General features: G+C 45.5%; 1 protein-coding gene and 1 long non-coding RNA gene across 2 annotated transcripts; one reads left to right on the plus strand and one right to left on the minus strand.

The window, feature by feature from the left end:
• Positions 1–16431: 16431 nt before the first annotated feature.
• On the minus strand, positions 16432–18891 carry LOC309338467. Its single transcript, XR_014154899.1, has 2 exons — positions 18763–18891; positions 16432–16773 (listed from the first exon to the last, which is right to left on the minus strand). It is a non-coding gene; the product is annotated as an uncharacterized lncRNA (long non-coding RNA).
• On the plus strand, positions 18690–21058 carry LOC309338437 (homeobox protein Meis1-like). The gene is made up of 2 exons (XM_081855726.1): positions 18690–18976; positions 20427–21058. The coding sequence occupies exons 1-2, from the start codon at positions 18744–18746 to the stop codon at positions 20791–20793; spliced, it is 600 nt and encodes a 199-aa protein (XP_081711852.1). The 5' UTR covers positions 18690–18743; the 3' UTR covers positions 20794–21058.
• The last annotated feature ends 1782 nt before the right edge of the window (positions 21059–22840 follow it).

A 22840-nucleotide genomic window follows, 5' to 3' on the forward strand; every position in this document is an offset into this window, starting at 1 on the left:
ACTCTCTCCTGATCCACCAATTACTGCTGCTGTGAATTTCCACTTTGTTTACCTTAAGCATTACACAGAATTATATTCCAATGCCATTTGGCTCCATGTTTTTCTCTGTTCCAATGTATATGTGCATATACCTGCTAACCTAGGGTAACACCACGCCTCTGATAATGTGGTCATGAATCCTTAAAGGTAAAGGGATCCCTGACCGTTAAGTCCAGTTGCGGATGACTCTGGGGTTGTGTGCTCATCTCATGTTATTGGATGAGGGAGCCGGCATTTGTCCGCAGACAGCTTCCAGGTCATGTGGCCAGCATGACTAAGCCGCTTCTCGCGAAACCAGAGCAGCGCACGGAAACACCATTTACCTTCCTGCCAGAACGGTACCTATTTATCTACTTGCACTTTGACGTGCTTTCGAACTGCTAGGTTGGTAGGAGCTGGGACCGTACAACGGGAGCTCACCCCGTCGCAGGGATTCGAACTACCGACCTTTTGATTGGCAAGCCCTAGGCTCTGTGGTTTAGCCCACAATAAATCTATAAACCTTTAAGGTGCCACTTAATTCTCAGTTGTTGTTTTCTGTACATTCAGTATTTCTTTCAGATGTTTATGATGACAAAACGGATGGCATAAGCCATGTGATTCTTCCCTTTCTAACCTGTGTTAAACACTTTAAAGTCACATTTATTTTAATGAAAGAGAGAAAACTCTGCATATATTTATGCTATGAGCACACAGTAAGCTTTTCTGAAAAGCAAATTAAACCAATCATCCAGCTAGTAAATCTTGTCATAACTATGTCAAGCTCATCTCGAAAAGTTTAAAGACCTTGAGGTTAAATCATAATTGCTATGGAGATGCCACCTAGCCTTTAAGACGGATATCTCCTAAGTGGTTTTTGTGCCACCTAGCTGGGATTTGACAGTCTAGCTTCAACTCTAGATAATGGGGAATGTAAATTTCTACTTATTACCGTATTTTTTGCACCATAACACTCACTTTTTTCCTCCTAGAAAGTAAGGGGAAATGTCTGTGCATGTTATGGAGCGAATGCCTGCGGGTGGCCGGGGGGATCTGCTGCAGTCGTGAGCAGAGGATCCATGGTTCCCCTTCCTTCCCTCCTCCGTGGTTACAAAGCGTGGAGCCACATGGATCCTCAGGATTTTTGCATTGGGCTACTCCAAACTCACTGTCAGATCACATGTCTGTGGCCACAGCATGAACCACAAAAATCATATATCCACTATTTCGTTTAGAATATTTTTTTTCTTGTTTTCCTCCTCTAAAAACTACGTGCGTGTTATGGTCTGGTGCGTGTTATAGAGCGAAAAATACGGTAAATAATGAACATGTACAAGTATATGGGCCCTTTTATATATACACACTAAACTCAGCCCATTTTAGTCAACCATATTGTTAAACTTTTTTTTAGAAACCCACCAAAATTGTTGAGCCATTTTGGGGAAACCTCACCCCAAAATAGTGATTTTAAGCTTTTTGAGCTATTTGCACTGCCTTTTCCATCACACTGCATTGCCATACATCCAAGTTTCCCCTGACATTCCCCCCAACACCATTTTTACACCCGAAAACCAGGACACGTCAGGAATTTTCCTGATGTATGGGAAGCCTATTTTTCACCAGTTTTTATATTTTAGATAACAGTAGATGGGATGAATGTGAGATGTCTCATGTTGGCTCTTTTGTTGTGTAGTCGTTTAGTCATCTCCGACTCTTCGTGACCCCCTGGACCAGAGCACGCCAGGCACTCCTGTCTTCCACTGCCTCCTGCAGTTTGGTCAAACTCATGTTGGTAGCTTCGAGAACACTGTCCCACCATCTCGCCCTCTGTCACCCCCTTCTCCTTGTTCCCCCCATCTGTCCCAACATCAGGCTCTTTTCCAGGGAGTCTTCTCTTCTCATGACGTGGCCAAAGTATTGGAGCCTCAGCTTCAGCTGCAATTGTTGGCTCAAAACAACAGGTCTATTTTCCATTACATTTGTTTATGACGTTTCCTTAATGAACTCATACAATTCTAGCCTATGTGAAGGGACATGGAAATTAGACTTGATTTCACAGACTTTTACAATGTATACTGTAAAGATAAGCTAGGATAAATTTGTGGAACCAATTGTCTACTATGCATCGGTGAAACCTGAAAGTGATTCTCTTTTCGGGAGGATGTGATGTGCACCTCGAGTGATAAAATAGTAAATCTCTACCATTGACACTCAAAAGCAGGGGTAGGCAACCTAAGGCCTGGGGGCTAGATGCGGCCCATTCGCCTTCTCAATCCATCCCACAGATGGTCTGGGAATCAGCATGTTTTTACATGAGTAGAATGTGTCCTTTTATTTAAAATGCACCGATGGGTTATTTGTGGGGCACAGGAATTCATTCATTTTTTTCCTTCAAAATATAGTCCGGCTCACCACATGGTCTGAGGGACAGTGGACAGGTCCACAGCTAAAAAAGATTGCTGACCCCTGCTCAAAAGCAACACCAGAGGTGAAATCACCAGGCAACTATGGTAGTGAAAGCCACTTTCCAAGTATGTAAAGAATGAAAAATGAAAGGGAAATTGGGGGATTTGGGTAAGAATGAAAAAATTATAAACCAGTCCTGGTTGAGACTACTAATTGCAACGTTCATGGGTTTAACATTTTCCAGTTGTTCAAACAGTTCGGTGAAATTAAACAAAACAGTTATATTAAATAATGTGGAAGAGTTGTGCATGATACAGCCAAGTAATCTGGCTGAAAGAAAAGCCATTTGAACTTTTTATCAATAGAAATGTGTACATCAATACCAATTTCCCCACCAGTAAGATAGGTAATATTTACTTTTGCCCATATAAGTGAATGGCTTCTACTGAATTATACAGGAGTAATTTAAAGAACTGCATATGGCAACACTATTAAGAAAAAGGCACAATCTGCTGTTTTTGATGTTGGAGGGTCACTGGAATCTTGAACAGAAAAAATATCTCTAATTACCGTCATTTTACTTCTTCATTACCCACAACATCTTTAGCTACTGGTCTTGACAACAGTCACCTTACTTTGCTCCCTAATTGTGAATGGCTACTGAGCTTTACAGACAGAGTATACGGAGCTGCTGCTGCTGCTTCTTTGGCAATCACTCGTAGCCAAGTAAGATTGTCTTCCATAAACACGGTTTTAACAATGAATCCGTAAGTGACTGTGGAGGCCAATTCTGTATCCGCACGTCCTTCCACAATGGGGACATTTATACTACATTTTTTTAGATTTGCCTTGAGACGGTCTTTAAACCTCTCTTGTTGACCACCAGCATTACGCTTTCCATTTTTAAGTTCGGAATGGAGTAGTTGCTTTGGAAGACAATCATCAGGCATCCGCACAACATGACCAGTCCAACAAAGTTGATGGTGAAGAATCATTTCTGTATCACTGAGATACATGCAAACTATAAGTCCCAGCCATACTATAGTATTCCCATGTATCAGAGTGTGTGACAAGTTCCTGTACCCATATTTGGAGAGGATAGGAATCTTGAATGACAAACAAGAAGAATGAATAAACTTAGTTCCCTTTACTTTGACATCTCATGCTAAAGCAATCTCAGTGTTAGTTAGACATTTGTTTCATATTATAATGTCTCAGACAAATACACATTTTTGACATTTTTCTGATCAAGTCTTACTCCAGACAGAAGTTCAGATGGAAATCTATGTGGAGTCTGCCATCAATGGGCACTACATAAACTAAGAGATCAAAACACTCAATTCTACTCACAAATGTACATCACATAATTTGGGTTAAAAGATACTGTGCCGCTGACTGAAATGCGGTTGCTGCATATGAGGCAATACATATTGATGAAGAGAGACATCAGGGGCAATAACTGAACAACTTTATTGCAGACAATCATTCTGCTTCCTGAAGAAAAATGAAGGAATAAATGCAGTTAAAAGCACATATACTTAAAGTGACCACACAGTAATGTAGTCTTAAAATTCTGTTAGCTGAAAGCTTAGAAGAAAGATTCATTGCTTTCCACCTACAGACTTTGGTACAATTAAGGTTCTGGAATAGATAGACCATTGGTCTCACCCAGAAAGTTCCGTGTAAACTTAAAAAAAGAAAGTACATTTAACACAGAATGTACATCCTTAGACATCACCGATTCAAATTAAGCATATGTTGCAGCTGCCAAGAAGAAATGTAAGACAATAAAGTTCACCTGGGAGAAAACATAAAAGGGATCCCAGATAATATAAATTAAATTAAGAGTAGAAGAAAAATTGGAAACTGCAACATTTAGACCAAAGACCTAAAAGTCCCTGCTTTGGTCCCAGGTTTCAGCACCAGTAGCTTCCGTTTAGCTGAGATTCCTGCATGGAAGAGGGTTGGACTAGATAACCCATGGGGTCCCTGCCAACAATTCTATTTATGAAATATTTCTAGAAGGGTGAACCAATAGAGGAAAAAACTGAATAATATTATAATTTCAGACTATTTAACTGTGAAGGTACACAGAATGAAAGGGTTTAAGATCAGTGTGAAAGGGTAGGATTGGTTTGAGAAGATATTGAATTATTTGGGTAGGTTTGAACAATTTGGGGCAATTAAAATGTTAAAAGTTAAATAAACCTTGTGGATGGAGGAGTGTTAACGTATATAAAATTGTACATATGGTTGATTTGAATATGTTATTATTGATTATGTATACCCAATGTATCAGCTGCCTGGGGGGTTTCACTGTGTTTGGTTGTTGGTGTGTATATATATATATATATATATATATATATATATATATATATAAAAAAAATGAAATATTTCTAGAAACGAAAACAGAAATTCTTAAATCACTTATAGTAGGTGTATGAGGGCTGTTTTGCACATAAGATGGGTTTGTCATTAAAGGTGGCAGAGAACCCTGACCAAACTCTGTTCCTTTATGAATATATGGGGCTTACTTCATATGCAGTAAAATCTCCCATGGAGAGAAATTCTTCATGATGGTATAAAATGTCACTCTCTAGCTGCATGGCCCCATTGACATACTGTACATTATTTCCAGCTACAGCCACAGGACTGCTATATGTTGTTTATAACTGGAAAATTTTTAGGTCCGCAGGGCCTGTAAGACAGAGTTGTTCTGCCAGGCCTTTGGTCAGGGCTCAGCCTGACTCCCCTTCCCTTTTTGGACAAGAACGAGTGCGAAAGAGGCCTCCCAAAATTCCCACAGGCCCATATAAGATCAGCGTCCACAGTTGGGCCTGATGAGCATTTACTGTTCCCAACCCAAATCCTGTGGAAAGCCGTCTAATTCAGATTTTAATTTTATCCTGACTTGTTTTTAAGAGGTGATTTATTGTTTGATTTTATATCAATGTTTATATTTGATGTTAGCCGCCCTAAGCACCGGTCTCATTCTTATTATTGTTAATGTTATTATTACCACTTGATTTTATCAGTATTTTTAATATATGCTTTATGCAACCTGGAGACTTTGAGGCTTCACTGACTAAGCAGTGTACAAATCCTCTTAAATAAAAAATTTTTAATATTACATTTATACAGTGGTACCTCGGGTTACATACGCTTCAGGTTACAGACTCCGCTAACCCAGAAATAGTGCTTCAGGTTAAGAACTTTGCTTCAGGATAAGAACAGAAATCGTGCTCCGGCGGCGCAGCAGCAGCAGGAGGCCCCATTAGCTAAAGTGGTGCTTCAGGTTAAGAACAGTTTCATCTTAAGAACGGACCTCCAGAATGAATTAAGTACTTAACCCTCTTAATCCTCTTAATCCCAATTTGATTTTTATTCTTCGGCAAATTTACAAAAGGAAAAGCACACACCCATCAATAAATTTTGGAAAGGTGGAAGATTAGATGTAGACTTTTTCCCGCAGAGCTTCTCCCCCCAGGTTACAGACTCCGCTAACCCAGAAATAATACCTCAAGTTAAGAACTTTGCTTCAGGATGAGAACAGAAATCGTGCTCCTGCGGCGCAGCAACAGCGGGAGGCCCCATTAGCTAAAGTGGTGCTTCAGGTTAAGAACAGTTTCAGGTTAAGAACGGACCTCCAGAACGAATTAAGTACTTAACCCAAGGTACCACTGTACCCCACCTTTCCTGCAAGGAGCTTGAGCCGGCACTCATGGTAGTCTTCTAACCTATTTTATTTTATTCCATCAAATTTAAACACCGCTTGGTTGTTTTCTTTTAAAAAAAATATTCAGCGTTGTTCACAGAGAGATAAAACAATAAGATCATTTTTTTAAAAAATTGCAGTTTTACAACCTTATGATATAGGTTAAGGTAAGAGAAGGCGACTAGCCTGTCAACCATTGAGCTTCTAGGTCAAATTGAACCCTGGGCTCCAAATCCCTAGTCTAGCTAACCACAGTACACCACCCTGGAGCTCTTGGGGACCTTAGCATACACAAACTAGGCTTCTCTGCGTGACACTGATGCTTGCAAGGCCTCTCCTCCTCCTAGAGAGGAGGGGTTGTGAGCCGGAGCAGCGTATTCGGCTCCCTGCTCCTGATTGCTTCTGCTGCCGCGGCCAAGCCTTCCAGCCGACCAATAGAGCCGGCTGGTGGGCGGGGCTAGCCGCTCGGGTGGCGGTCAGGCATTGGAATATGTGTGCTGTGTTGGAGGATTGGGTATGCGCCATCATCTACGCCTCCTCTTTGGGGTATTCCATTAAAGGAATCCGGCGGTCGTGGATCCTGTCCGATGCCCTGCTGGTGGCTAGGGCTATGGCACGACCCCAGTGACGTCATGGGGGAGCTTCCAGTTGTATTTGCATCAACAAGCTCCTCCCATTGGTTGTTAACCCTAATATGACTCCCGGCTGTGCAGGGTGGAGTCTGGTATTGCTGTTTCATCCAATGCCTAAGCCAATACTACTCACATGCTGTAACCAATAAAGGTAAAGGTCAAGGGACCTCTGACCATTAGGTCCAGTCGTGGCCGACTCTGGGGTTGCGGCGCTCATCTCGCTTTACTGGCTGAGGGAGCTGGCGTACAGCTTCCGGGTTATGTGGCCAGCATGACTAAGCCACTTCTGGTGAACCAGAGCAGCGCATGGAAATGCCGTTTACCTTCCCACCGGAGTGGTACCTATTTATCTACTTGCACTTTGATGTGCTTTCGAACTGCTAGGTTGGCAGGAGCAGGGACTGAGCAACGGGAGCTCACCCCATCACGGGGATTCGAACCGCCGACCTTCTGATCGGCAAGCCGAAGGCTCTGTGGTTTAACCCACAGCGCCACCCACGTCCCCATAACCAATAAAAGTTGTGGCCTAATTTTGCCCATTGACCTAAAATAATGCGTCTGTGTGTCTTATTACAATCCTATGCAGGTGGAGGGCCCTCGACTCACAAACACACATTTGTTGCCACGTTTCATCTTTAGTTGTGGACCTAGGAAATGAATGCATGCAGTGACCCCAATTATCTTTGCAAATGGCTACTCTATTTCTCTAAGCTCCATTGCCTGGCTATCAGTTATCCAAATTCACTGTCATTTTAATTCACTCTATTGCCATCAACCACCAGGTTAGTCCCACTGGGCTATGCACACAGTACTCCAGCTTTTCTAACAGTTTGATTTAGGCAAAGATGGTGAGTCGTCCCCCCTTAATTTGTTTGTAGTGGCACTCCATAAATTACGCTGCAAAACAAGAAAGGAACAGGGGTCTTTTGATCGCAACCTGAAAATACCTCCTTCACTTTCTAGGCTCTGATACATTTGATTTTTCAGGTCTGAAACTAGAACATCTAAATTTGAATGCCGTTCCAATAAAGCTTCGTTATCAAAGGCAGTTCTGTGCGAAATGCAACTCTCCGAAACAAACTGCAAACATTTGCAACAGAGTTAAAAAACAAAACAAAAGCGATACTTGCCAAATGTTTCTTCTGGTACCTGGAGCTGACTTTATGTAACCCTTTCTCATCTAACAAAGGCTGGGTGGGGGGAGTATTGATACTGTATCTTAATTGCACTGATCTCTGCAACATTTTAATTAAAAATAAATAGTTTCCTGTATCAAAAACAAGAACAAGTGAACAAGTTCTGCATGCCTTTGGTATACTTAACAGTTTATTCCCTATAGGGTAGATCTGACCCCCTGTGGAGCAGCAAGAAGACTGCATGGAACTGCCAAGCTGAGTCTCCATCTGGGAAATGACCACCACTAGAGGAATAATAATAATAATAATAATAATAATAATAATAATAATAATTTATTATTTATACCCCACCCATCTGGCTGGGTTTCCCCAGCCACTCTGGGCGGCTTCCAACAAAACACTAAAATATAATAACCTATTAAACATTAAAAGCTTCCCTAAACAGGGCTGCCTTCAGATGTCTTCTCTTTGACATCTGGTGGGAGGGCATTCCACAGGGCGGGCGCCACTACCGAGAAGGCCCTCTGCCTGGTTCCCTGTAACTTGGCTTCTCGCAGTGAGGGAACCACCAGAAGGCCCTCGAAGCTGGACCTCAGAGTCCGGGCAGAATGATGGGGGTGGAGACGCTCCTTCAGGTATACTGGACTGAGGCCGTTTAGGGCTTTAAAGGTCAACACCAACACTTTGAATTGTGCTCGGAAACGTACTGGGAGCCAATGTAGGTCTTTCAAGACCGGTGTTATATGGTCTCGGCAGCTGCTCCAAGTCACCTGTCTAGCTGCTGCATTCTGGGTCACCTTCAAAGAGCACATTGCAGTAGTCCAAGCGAGAGATAACTAGAGCATGCACCACTCTGGCGAGACAGTCTGCGGGCAGGAAGGGTCTCAGCCTGCGTACCAGATGGACCTGGTAGACAGCTGCCCTGGACTCAGAATTGACCTGTGCCTCCATGGACAGCTGTGAGTCCAAAATGACTCCCAGGCTGCGCACCTGGTCCTTCAGGGGCACAGTTACCCCATTCAGGACCAGGGAGTCCTCCACACCCGCCCACCTCCTGTCCCCCCAAAACAGTACATCTGTCTTGTCAGGATTCAACCTCAATCTGTTAGCCGCCATCCATCCTCCAACCGCCTCCAGACAGGAACAGGTTTAGAGTCTAAACTCATTCTTCTAACGGTGGTTATCCTGTGAGATAAGCAGCCGGCCACTGCTGAGCATTTTTTTTTTTAGTAGGTCTCCTCTGCCTGTAATAGTTGTGTATGGTAGGCAGGCAGAAGTTCAACCAGTGTAGAGGCATTTCCCCATTACTATACCCTCTGCTGAGGATACTGAAGAGTTGCCTGTCAGGGTTTCTGAATGTCTCATACATGCCTCATACAGCACCAACAAGCCTAGGGAAGAGGCTGCTTCTGGGGAACATGAAGATTTCACAGTCCTTGAAGGGCTGCCATATTATTGGTGCAGCAAGGCTGATGTGTTCCTTTAAACCCAGGGATGAGGAATCTGTGGCCCTCCAGAGATTGCTGGATTACAGCGTCCATCAACCCTGACCATTGGCCTTGCTGCTTGCCAGGGGCCGGCCCACCCATGAGGCAAGGTGAGGCACCTGCCTCAAAGGGCAGGATCCACAGGGGCAGCAGATATTTACTCCTCCCTCTTTGTTCCTGAGGTAGATCTTCATTCACCCCATGGTCCCTGGAGAGGAGAGGGGGCACCTCAGGTACCTTCTTGGATACCATGTATTTTGCTTGCTAACCTTCTTGGATACGACTTCTTTAAAAAGAAGTAGTAAAAGAAGAAAAAGTAGCCCATCTTCAGGTGGGCTGAAGATGCTCTTAAATTGCTAAATAATTCCCTACTCAGCCATGAAACGCCTCCTCCTCTGGGGATGGGGGGTTGAATATGCTTTGTCAGCTTTTGGAGAAAGCAGGATTCAACCCAAACACATGGCTCTCATCCCTGCCCATTCACGTATATTTGGACGCAAGTCCCCTTGATTGTGTCAGCCCTTGGGATTGGTTCTGAGGATCACAGTTCTAGGCACAAGTATGGCAGACAATCCTGCGTTGCGTTGCGCTGCGCTGCGCTGCGCTGCGCAAGGAGCGCATTTGCACCCTTCTGGAGCCCACGAACCACGGGCACGCGCGTTCTCCTGCCGTCCTCACACCTTTCACACGCGATTTGTGAGTCCTCCTTTTTTCCCTCGGGCTGCCCTTTAGGATTAAGCTGCGCTCTCCGCCTCTTAGCCCTTCGTGCGCCAGTGGGGAAAAGCAGATGCGCAGACAGTTTGGTGGCTCCATTTAGTAAAGCCAAGATGCAATTATGCAAAAGACCTTGGTCGCGCAGCCTCCGCGGAGATCAAGAGACCACCGCGCAGGAATGCGCTGGCGCCCTGTCGCCGGTTCGGGGGCCGAGCTGGTGGGGGAAAGAGGCGCCTCGGGGCCATTTGTTGACTACGGGTTTTATACGCGCTCTGCTGAAGGATCGCGCACGGTGCAGCCCCTCCAGCCCAGCCCAGCCCTTTCTCCTCCTTTGGAGATCTGATCCTCTTCCACACCCTGACACATGTCCCTTTTCTCTCTGCTCCCCACCCCCACCCCCACCCCTCCCCTCCTACCCAGCTAAGCCTTTCAGGTGGAGGCTGAATTAGCAGCCGGAGGGAGGCGAGACTGATGCCTTTTTGTCGCTGCGCTTCGGCGCTGGCTCTGCGAGTGACCCTCTCCTCTCACTCCACCCGGTGCCTCTGAAATTAGCTGCCTTCCCTTCTGGGCTGGGGTTTGGAGACTCCGGGGAGGCAGCTGCTGGCGGTACCTGCGAGATAGAATCACGTTTCCCCTCGCATTTTTTTCCCCACCCGCCTCTAATCCCATTAGCACACCTGAAATAATAGCCTCGGTGGGTGACAAAACGCCGCCTCTTTTTTCCCTTGGTTTTGCCGCTTAGCGGAATAAAAGAGAGGGTTTCTCGTTTGGGCTGCCTGGGTGTTTTGTCTTGTTTTTCTATGCAGAGAGGAGGGCTCGCGCAGCGGATCAAAAGGCCTTGGCACTGAGCACCCTTTTTTTGGAAGGAAAGTGGCACTGAAATCATTGATGCTTCCACGCAGCGGTGTCTCCTATTGATATGTAAAGGGGGGAGGTGGGTGGGAATCCTGCCACCAGCTCTTCTGCCTTTGCATAGTAGAAACCAAAATCTTCTTTGCCCTTAATTACACACACACACACACACACACACATATATATATATGCACATATATACCACATCAGTCTTCGGCAGCTGATTTCAGAGTAACATATCTCAGGAGATGTGCTTAGATGACCTCAGCTTTGTATCCTCATCTTAAACATGTTTACTCAGAAGTAAGTCTCCCACTGAGTTCAGGACTTAATTGCATGCTATATATTTAATGGTTATTTGCTTCAGTCAACATCACTTTGACCTGCTTTCCTACTGATTGCTAAAGAGAGTTCTATACAGAAGCGTAAAGACCAATTTATATAATATGAATCCCTTTCCCCCTTAGTTTTTAAAAATGATTAAGGAACATTACATTTTAGAAAGTTTTGGGAAAGTCCCCTCCCCTGAATTATTATAATATACCAACAAATAGGAATTCATTGAGCCTTTCTTTTTTAGGTCATATCTGGCACATATGAAAGACATCTGAAACTGCTGCTTAAATTTAAGGAAGATTTTTCACCCTCTTTTGTGCCTGAGAAATCGATGGGGCTAACTCCTGTGCTACATAGGAAATAATATAATTGTGAACATTATTTTAATCCCTCCTTCAATACATTAGTTTAAGTCATACTGTTCTATACCAAAACCAACCACATAACAGTATAGGAGGATATTTATGGTGCATGATGTTCCAAAATTCACTCAAGCTATGGGAATTTTTTTTTCATATAAAAATGTTTTTGATGTACACTGCCAAGAGCCATGGGCTGGTGTTTTATTTTGATGCAATAGAGAGCCTCCATTTAAAAAACAACCTTTGCGTTGTTTTTCTTCTTCGTCATCAGATGAGGTCTCTGCAAAAGCACTCGGTATGTCTGCAGCCCCCTTTCACCTCTGATTTACTAAGGAAAACATTTCATGCTTGTAAGAGCCCACTTAAAAGATTCAGTCCTCCAGCCTCTCCGCCGGCAGCGTCCGAAGGCGTAGCGCCACCAAACAGCGCCCACAGGCGCACCTCATGACCAAACTGAACTATACCTCTCTACTCAAAAGTAAGTTCCATTGTTCTCAATGGGGCTTGCTCCCAGGTGTATTAGGACTACAGCCTTTCAACCGAACACGTTTTCATCCCTCTTAACCTGATAAGATAACTTTATTTCTCTCCCACACGAAACCACAAACAGTAGTTTACTTTCCCAGCGCCTCTACCGTCTCATAATAATTTGCTTCAAACCCAAATTATATCTAGTTTTTTTTACTTCAGCTAATTTACTGCGCGACTAACATTTTTATAGACTGGGTTAAGAGGCGATCTCTAACTCTTGCCATTGAAACACTTCTAGCAATAAAGTATTCGCTTATTTAATTCATTAAAACTACGCTTCTTTTCCCTTGTTCGCCTTTCTTTGCCTTAAAGTTTCGCGCACAAACTCAAACAGCAGCGGCACATTAATAAACTTTATTGTTACAGTGAATTAATTCCTGGCACAGTATTGTACTGCTTAGGTACTGCAACTTATTGAGTACCGAGAATGTAACTTGGTCAACTCCGAAATGTGAAATTTGCCGTGTCCCGTCCCACTCCGCGCACTCGTATATTCTGGCTGAGAGATCACTTTTATCCCAAACGAAAGTTTTCTTAACAGTGTGGCTGTAGTTTTTCCAACGTCCAGTAGACGGCATAAACGTTCAAGCCTTCAAATACCAGGCGACCGAGCAGGTTTTGTTTTAAATAATTAAGCAAGCTGACTTTTTTTATTCAGCGAGTGTTTCGGTTGCTTTTGTTTTTGTATGAAGCAAGTAGTATATTCACATAAATTACGATGGTCATATTTTTTGTAAAAAGAGGCAGACTCTAAATCAGGTGACAAAACCTACCATATTCATAACCCGAATTAAATATAAGCAAATTATCCCACAGCCCTTACCCCAAACCTGCTGAAGAGCATCGTATAAAGGACTGATTTATAGATTTATACACCTGAAATTCTTTTGAGGCGTTTTCTGTAGTTTGGGAGAACTAAACTCCTGTATCTGAAATTTAAATCATAACAACAAGCTCAATGTTCAAATGACTTTCCACTGCACGCCAACAAGTTACAGCAGCTCTTTCGGAACTATAACCGTGAAGTGACTGGGAAGAGTTTGTGTGTGTTTTAGATGCATAGACCAGGCAAACTTATGTCTAGTGCAACTCCGCAACATCACACGTTTAAGTTTCTGAAAGGCTTCCATTTTGACTTCACGCCACGTTCCTTGCTCACGTAGGAGTTTTTCGTGACAAAAGTCGAGGGTAGTAACTCATTTCCCAGTTAATTTTAGTTTTTAACAAATTTATAGCGGTGTTTAGAAAGTTTTAAGGCAACCGTAAATTTTATTAGGAATATTTTATTAAGCCCTCCATTTAATTAATAAAAGACCTCTATAACTCTGAAAATGTCAGAGCTGGTAATTATGTTAAACAGTCTAGCTGCCTTTCTCTCCCTCTCCCTCTCCCCCCCCCCCACCCCGCGCCTAAAGAGATTCAGGCATTTTAAAGACTTGAAAAGAAAAAGCCACTCTGCAAAGTCCTGCTTTCTCCTCCTCCTCCTTCTCCTCTTCCTCCTTCTTCTTCACCTCTTTCTTTTTTTCTTTTCTGCAGAATGCGTTTTAGGCCTCTCATTCTCCATCCAGACTGTTTACTGAATACAGTGACTTGGCTATTTTGTCTTTGCCTGTCCCGGTAGTACAACCTGACCTCTGGTTGACTCCTGAACTGGACCAGGCGCCCTTTGTTTTCAGAAGTCAGAATCCAGTAAACAAATCTTCTCCAACTCCAAGCCCCCAGTCCATGGCTCGCACATGGCCACTTGATTCATCTTCACTTAATCCCCCCCTCAGTTAACCTCCTTTTATTATCACCTTCTCAGGTTTTGCCCTTTAATGGATCTTTAAATAGTTTTCTTTTTCGCTCGCTCACAGACATTCATTAAGCGTTTGACTTCTTTTTGCTTTTTGGTAAGGTCACTCCGATCACTTCAAACTCTTATCTGCAGCATTCCTTCATTATCTCTGCCACATTTAAAATCTGTTTTTCTTTTGTTTGTTTTTCCTTATATCATGCCCTAAAACCTAAATACTGATGGATGAGGGGTGACCAGGGAGGAAAAACACACTTGTGCTGCTGGTGTTAGTATAATGACATCAGGCTAGTGTGTAACAACAGCCTGTAAAGTTTGTTTGTTTTGGTGAATATTTAGTAATGTATGATGTCATGGATCGTCATATTAAAACTAGAGACGTACTCGGGAAGTTGGAAGGCAAGAACTTTCTGTTTAAAGTCGTAGGCGCAAGAGACTGGTAGTTTACACTAGTGTAATCCGTCGGAAATAAATGTGTCTACTCCAGAATAAATGGTTAATAATTTACGCCCTATCTGGGGTACACGTCTCATTCTTTTTCTTAAACTTGACATTTTAGGCAGTGTTACTTGAGAGCGAGTCCCAGTGAACTCATCAGGATTTACGTCCGAGTAAACACGCATGAAATCGGGCTGCCCAAAGTTCTGTTAAAAGTATGTGCCCTGTTTTTAGAAATTACTATAGAAAAGTCTACCCTGACCCTGAAACATCTTGGTGTGATTCGCCATTGAAACTTTTGAGAACTTTGCTTCTTGTTCATATGCGAGGCCTGCAGAGGTGTAGAGAGCCAGAATATAACCTCTGAGGAACTGAAACCAAATGGGCCGAACAGTCATCACTGAACACTCACAGAAGCTGTGCTCGAAACACAAGCGCAGCACGTCTTTCTAAAAGTAGTAGTGTCTTGGAAAGAAAACAGTAAAAGTTGTAGTCAGTTTTCTGGGGGGTTTTAGTTTTTTTTAAAGCTCGCTGCTCCCTTTTCGTCCCCTTTGCAGAGTTTTCTAAAAGAGTAAAGAGGCGACCGCAGCGAGACTGTATATTTCAGAGTCCTAGCACCGATAGGAAGTCAGTAATACAGTGAATTCAGATCCCAGGTTTTGGGTTGAATCGGGTCAGTGCTGGGGGGCGGGCGGGCGGCGGTTATAGTTGCATTTCCTAAAAAGGCCATCTAGTTGTAGTCAAAAGCACAAAACCCAGGGCTGCCTCGGACAGTTTACGGAGATAGTGAGGAACTGTGCGTTTACTTTTTCCTTTTAATAGATGATTAATTGCCGCCCGCTTAGTCTTTTTATGACCAGTATATTGCAACTCGATACGGCCACGGTGCAATTTCTCACAGCAAGTTCCCGCTGTAATAACTGTTTGCTAATTGTTAAAAAAAAATAAAAAACCCTTATCCAGAAGGAGCTTTGCGCAAACAATTTGTACTACTGTAATTACACTGTAAAAGTGTTTCAGCCTCGATTGGGCTGAATTAATCTCAGAAAGGCCTGGGAATGACACTGGGTACAAGATGAATAGCTCCCTTCCTTTCCCTTTCTCCCAGACCCACCCCCTTCTAAAGAAGCATTGCACGGCTACGAATGCTTTCCTAACAGAAACTTGGGAAGCCAGGGGGTCTCGCTTCTGTTATAAAGAAGCGCACAGGAAAGTGAGAGGTCATGGCCCAACTGGGGTTTAAAGTGGGCAAAATTGCCTTACCTGGGAAGCTTTAATTTTTCCACCAGCCCCCGCCGCTGGTGCGTAAGGCTAAGGTATCTCACCGCGAGGTGGTGAGCCCCAAAATTGTGTGTTTTTGTGTGTGTGTTTGGAGTTTGTTTCTGAAAGTAGTTTGAAACCTCCTAACACATGTACCAGGGGAACAATATTTGCTAGCATGCAGCAGATTGCTCGTTCTCTCTCTTTCCTTTCTATGTTTTTTTTCTTAAATAGAAGAATGCTTCTCCCCTCAGGTGAACCCGGTTCTTGGAAACATGAGCGTGGAGCGATTACTCCGCCACTCTTCGGCCACATCCATAAGGCTGCTTGGATACTTGGTGTGACTGCACGGCTGTTGGATTTTGCGCTTTATTCCCCCACTCGTTGGACTGATGTGATAGATGTCAGGCCTTCCTTTTCTTTCCCTTAATACTCAACTTTTTATTATCTCCATCAGCCAGCAACAGGTATTCGTCTCTAAAGAACAGGGGCCGGAAAAATAACAGACCATTGTACGGGGAATTGTGGAAAAAGAGACCCCTTATTATTGTGAATCTTCGCCTTCAACTCCCAGAAGCGTCTGTGCGCCGTCCCATTTCTGTTTGAAAAAGCAAATTTAAATCAACCCCTCCCGTCCTTTAGAAATACATGTTTTGTGGCCCAAAAAACCTTAATAGCAACACGCAGGAGACAGAAAGCGAGGCTGTGCTGTTGGAAGCAGCAGCAAAACATTTCTGTTAACGTTTCACTTAAGAGTCTTCTTTGGCCCGAACCAAACCTTATGTGATTTATTTCTGTTGAAATATATTGGTAGAGCATGTGAGAAGAAAACCATAACATTGCCACGGTGCTAGATCAGAGTGGACAGAAATTCTACATTCGAGGAATGGATTGGAACAACAATAACAAACTTTTTTTTTTTAATCTGGAACACTTCATGATACCTCTGCTGCCTATAAAAGGTACCAAACTGCAGCTTTTACTGTCACGTGTGAACAGGATACTGCGCTCAGGAAGACGCCTGGAGATGCGATCCCCGATCCACCTCACCTCTTGCCTTTCTGGAATCACTCGGTGCAGGGGGAAGACTTCTGTGTGAGCCGACCAAGAAAAAACATTATACTCAGACAAAGTGACAGAAGTGTAAACCAGCTCCCAAAGCCCACTCCAAAACAGAAGAGAGAGCACTGGATCTCACATTTTACCCCTTTTTAAAGAGGCAAACCAAGAAAAACCAAGATAAAGCCTTTTTCCACCCGCCCTCTCTGTTTAATAGTAGCAGCGGTCGTATTCCCCTTTTGGATTAAATCCCAACACAGGGCAAGACAAATGAGCAATCTTTCTGAACTTATCAACTTCGGTTCTCTGTGAAGTGGCTTCTGGGGGAGGAGGCGCTCCCCGCAGATCGAAGCTCCCTGCTGATCGATTATTTGATAATTGATTTCTCCCAAAAAACCAATCCATGCCTGGCTTTTCGAGAAAAGGTCCTGATTGGATTACAGCTGCTCCACTGCTGCCTGCGGCGGGGGAGATTCCCCCTTCTATGAGTTTTTCAAAAGGAATGGAGGGGAGTCGGTGGGGGCGGGGAAACTCTGCCTGGCGGAGATCTCGGCTTTGGGGGGGAAAGATGTAGCAGTTTGAAGACAACTCCTGGCGCAAACGCCTCGCCTCGGATGGCGGAGGTGCAATTCCAGCAAAGCAGGCTGGTTTGCTCCCCTAATAGGGCTTTCTTCTCCCTTAACTCCGCTTCCTTTTGTATTGGCTTGCGAGAGGGAGAGAGAAAGGGGGACGCGTAAAAGTCCTGCAATTTCAAGGCGCCAGGCAGTGGCTCCCTTTTACAGAGCGAAGAGTAAATAGAAATTAATCACTTATTTCTAGACAAAGGAAATGGCCACTAGCCTCGGAGGTTGCTAACAGTGTAGTGAGGGGTCGCTGCTGCATGTGCCCTAGATGTGACACGGGGGCGGGGAGTGGGCGATCTGGTGCACCAGACACAGCCCCCCCTCTATCTCGTGTGTGCGGGGTGTGTGGGTGGGTGGGTGGGTGGGTGTGAGAGAGAGATGTCTTCAGAACTGACCTCGGTCCCATTTGATAAACCTAAGCAGAACCGCAGTCACAGAAGCAGATTCACTACAAGAAAGAGAGAAAGAAAGAAAGAAAGAAAGAAAGAAAGAAAGAAAGAGAAAGATAGAAAGAAAGGTGGGAAAAGCCCTAAACGTTGACGAGGCAGAGGAGAAGAAGATAGAGAAATTCCGTGCAAAAGAAAACACACACACACACACACACACACACACACACACAACCTTCAACGCCACGTTGGGGTGTGTTTAAAGAGAAACCACCCAACGCCAGAAAGCCCATTTTCTCTTGACTTTCGCCCCTGTTAGTGATTCAGAAGGTAGCAAAGGAGAAGCTGGAAGTGAGGGGAGGGGGTAGTCTTCCGACGAGCAGGAGGAACCGCGCTCCAAGGCAAGCCTCCAAAACATTCGTGAATCTTTTCAAACATCAGGCAAGGTCTGCCACTTGAGGCTTAAAAGGAGTTTGTTTTAATGCACGTGTTAATAATAGGTGTCCTCGTTTTAACTTCTGCTGAGAAAACGTAGAGGAGGCGGCATCTTTCCAGCATGCATTTATGTTGAGCAGGACTCCAGAGAAGTCCTCCATCCTCCAGTTAACTTTTTCATTTCCACGAGGACGCTGTGCCAGGACCCCAGGAGGAAAGTACTGCGAAGGCCTAGTGGAAAATGCATTGGAGACTGGACCCAAGACCAAAGAAACAAAAATAGAAAAAACAACACACACCCCCAAACCAAACCAAACCAAACCGCAGGGAAAACTTCTTAGACTTTTTTTTTAAAAAAAGAGGCGGCCTTCCCGGTCCCTGATGTTTCGCCATCTTCCTCCCCAAGTGACAGAGTGGATCTTCTGTTCTGTACGCCTTGGTTCCCCCTCTCCTCGCACCCACCCCAGCACACGAAGTTGCTCCCCCCCCCCCCCGTTTAAACTGCACTGCGAAGGACTGGCCTTCAAGCTGACCCTTTTCTTTTCCCTCCTGTCTATTATGCAGTACGACGATTTACCCCATTACGGTGGGATGGATGGAGTGGGGATCCCGAGCACCATGTACGGGGACCCCCATGCCGCCAGATCCATGCAGCCCGTCCACCACATGAATCACGGTCCTCCGCTTCACTCCCATCAATACCCGCACACAGCTCACACCAACGCCATGCCCCCAAGCATGGGCTCCTCCGTCAATGACGCTTTAAAGAGAGATAAAGATGCCATTTATGGGTAGGTACAGCTAGCATCAGGTTCATTAGCTTAAGACGTGCTCCTTCCCCGTTCTTCCCCTCCCTGAAGAAAGCCACCGTTTACTCGAGACCGTAGGTAAATAATCCGGGGCAGCCGAGGCTTTGCATGGGGATGACGGAGCAGGGGTGGCGGCGGGCTGATTTCAGTGCCTCTCCTTGCCAATCGATCTCGGATGGACAAATAAACACCCTCTCAGAGCGAGATTTTGAAGGATAAATGCAAAGAGGTTGAGCCACTTTACACTATCATTCTAAACACCGCAATACACCTCGCCTAAACCCATGACTTGTTATAGGTAGAGAGGGAAAGAAGGAATGAAGAAAGAGAGAAAGAAACTGTGGTGGCAGTAGACATAAAAACAGAGGGAGCTGATTGCAAGTAAAATCTTTTCAGGAATAGTTGAGAAATAATGAATATTTCCTTTGCCCCCCCTTTCTACGTTAAAGTAAAACGTTTTAAAATCTAACAAACCTTTAAATAATGCTTCATTTTAAATGAGAACTTCAAGGCTGACTGCAAAGTTGCAACCTCACGTCTCTCTATAGTATTTGAAGCCTCTCCAACGTGGGAACCTTAAAAGTAGGGGGTTTTTTTGGTGGGGGAGCTTGATCTGTCTCACAAATATGACTTAAAAGGAATGATCACCAATTCAGTTTCAATTCGGAGTGTGAAGGACAAGGTGTAAAATAAAGGAGGACATAACGTTGCTGTGGCAAAATGTTTAAAACGTGAGATTTCATCAATCCCACAAGGTAATTTATTATAGTGCAGTAACCAGGCAGTGTGTGTGTGAGAGAGAGAGAGAGAGCGAAAGAGGGATTGGAAAGGGATAGTCTAGGCCAACTGGAGAGGAAGGGCTGGTGTCACACATTTTAGCGGTTAGAGATGGGTGACTTTTAAGGGGACGTGTCCCCCCACCCTACCCTCCACGCCTGCCCCCCACCCGTTCCAAGCCTGGTTGGCAATTTAGCTGAGCTGCGTAACTTCGCAGCCCACTCCAAATTATAAATAAAAACAGAGTCCCCACTCCACCTTAGTGTACATGGTACTCCATTCGGTCTCCCCCACAACTAAACCTACAAAAGAAGATTTTTTTGCGCGGGGGGGGGGGGGGAAAGGTATTTCAAAATGGCAACTAGACCCGAGGTTGGTTTGAACTTTAGCTAACGTTAACAAGCTCTCTGACCAAGTTTGCTTCAAAACGGCCATCCTGGAGATCTCTAGGGCTCAGGCCCTTGGGATCCAGGTCTGGAGAGTAGTAAAGTGAGCAGTGATTGGAGAAGTGGGTGTAAAAAGCCGGGGGGGGGGTGTGCCGGTGGCTGAGGAGACCTGCTGCTGTAAACTTCATTTTGGGCGCTCCTCTTGAATTTGCTCTAATTGCTGTGTCGTCTTGTGTGTTGCTTTGGTGACTCTTGTATTTTTCTTTCAGACACCCCCTCTTCCCCCTCTTAGCACTGATTTTTGAGAAATGTGAATTAGCGACATGCACTCCCCGGGAACCCGGGGTGGCGGGCGGCGATGTTTGCTCCTCAGAGTCTTTCAACGAAGACATAGCAGTGTTTGCCAAACAGGTCAGAAAACAAGTCTCAATGCAAATCTCTTGCACTTTCCCTCCTGTACTGTTCCAAATGTCTGATGATGACGAGAGTAATAGCAGCAGCAGCAGCAGCAGCAGTAGTAATAGCACTAATAAAGTGACAAAGCTAGAATGCATTGGAACTGTTATCCCTTGTCACACACGCCCCCTCCCCGGAATGGAGCGCAAGCCTCTGGCCTCAGCTTCCTCCCCACATTGACTTGGGGGCGAGCCTCGGAGGTTTTCTGCCCTCTGCCCGCCACCTTGCATAGGAGCCTGCTTCAGGCTTTTGGACCAAGGCGCAGCTGACGCTCGAAAGCCTCTGCTTGGCGTGGCGAAAGTACTGCTGGCTTCAGCCCCCGAAAGTATTCCCGGTGCCTGCGCTTCGCTTCCCTAAGCGGGTGCCTTCCTAATCCAGCACTCGGGGGCTTTGCATGAAAGATTGCATAATGGACCCCACGGGTGCTGTGTTCAGGAAGAATCCTAGCGATGCGACCCCCCCATCCACTCCCCCTCTTGCTTTTTTGGGAACCTCTCGGTGCAGAGAAGGGAGCGAGCCCCCTCTGCATGCTAACCAGGAAAAGAGGCATATTTCCCAGGGATATGGACAGACGTGAAGACGAGTTCCCATGGACATAGCCTACTCCAAAACAGAATAGAAAGCAGCATTTCATAGCTTTAAAAAGCCCAACCGAAAGCCCCCCCCTCTCTTTTCTCCTTGCACGAAGGGTGGGCGACACTTTCTATTATTATTATTATTTCCCTTTTGGATTAAATCCTAACACAGGACAAGGGATCACTTTCTAAACTGATCAACTTCGGCTCTGCGTAAAAGAAGCCGAAGTGGCTTTTTGGAGAGGAGGCGCTCCCGGCAGATCGAAGCTCCCTGCTGATCGATTATTTGATAATTGATTTCCCCCTCAACCAATGCACGCTCGGCTTTCGAAAAGACGATCCTGATTGGATTACAGCTCCTCCACTGCTGCCTTCTGAGATTTGGGTGAGCTCATTCTCTATCCTACGGCGGGGGAGATTTCCCCCCCCTTCTGTTGGGTTTTCGGAGCTTGGGAAGGGAATGGAGGGGAGTCGGTGGGGGCGGGGAAACCCTGCCTGGCGGAGATCTCGGCTCTGGGGGGGAAAAGATGTAGCAGTTTGGAGACAACTCCTGGCGCAAACGCCTCGCCTCGGACGGCGGAGGTGCAAATCCAGCAAAGCAGGCTGGTTTGCTCCCCTAATAGGGCTTTCTTCTCCCTTAACTCCGCTTCCTTTTGTATTGGCTTGCGAGAGGGAGAGAGAAAGGGGGACGCGTAAAAGCCCTGCAATTCCAAGGCGCCAGGCAGTGGCTCCCTTTTACAGAGCGAAGAGTAAACAGAAATTAATCACTTTATTTCTAGACAAAGGAAATGGCCACTAGCCTCGGAGGATGCTAACAGTGTAGTGAGGGGTCGCTGCTGGATTGTGCACCAGACACAGCCGTGTGTTTGTGTTTGTGTGTGTGTTTTCCACTTCCCTCCAGAACTGACCTCGGTCCCTTTCGGTTTGCCAAAACAGATAGACGACCAGCGTCTCTTAAGTCACAAAAACCAGATTCACTAACCTGCCTGGGAACTAATACAGAGAAAAGAAAAGAAAGGAAAGGGGTGGTGTGGAAGCGGGGGCGGGGGGGCTGCAAAACGTCGGCGTTAAGCGGGAGAGAGAGGGAAAGGAGGATTCGCGCACAAAAGACACACACACACACATCTCCAAGGAAGGCCGCAGTGGGCTGGATGTAGAGAAACCCCCCAGCCTCGGCAACCGGAGGGAGCCCTTTCCCCCTCGCCTCTCCCCCGGTCTGAGCGAGTCGGGAGGCAGCGAAGGCGAATCTGGAAGGGAAGGGGAGCTGCTGCGGGTGGGAATCTTCCGACGAGCCGGGCAGGAGGAACCGCGCGCTCCCAGGCTCCAGTCATTGTTCGCTCCTCTCCGCCAGCGCGCTCGCCTCCGTGTGTGTGTCTCTCTCTCTCTCTCTGTGTGTGTGTGTGTGTGTGTGTTTTGTTAATGGGGAAGCCTCTGCTCGCCGCTCTTCCCTGCCGCTCTTCCTTGCCTTGCGGCTCACCCAACCCACCCCTGCGCTGCGAGCCTAGTTGATGCAGCCCGCTGCATTGTGTAAGACGCGACCTGTTATGGCCACCACTACTTCCGGGTTCCAGCATTCTGGTCCAATTCCACCTCTCCGCCTGGGTGCAACGCACACTTTACACACGCCCGGGAGACTTGCAGCAGGCAGCATC

This window comes from Podarcis erhardii, assembly GCF_964252035.2.
Source record: "Podarcis erhardii genome assembly, chromosome: 3".
Taxonomy (NCBI): domain Eukaryota; kingdom Metazoa; phylum Chordata; class Lepidosauria; order Squamata; family Lacertidae; genus Podarcis; species Podarcis erhardii.

Coding starts and splice junctions, on each gene's coding strand:
- LOC309338437 (XM_081855726.1), top strand. CDS start 18,744: ATGCAGTACGACGATTTACCCCATTACGGTGGGATGGATGGAGTGGGG. Junction 18,977..20,426: donor GATAAAGATGCCATTTATGG/GTAGGTACAGCT, acceptor TTTTTCTTTCAG/ACACCCCCTCTTCCCCCTCT.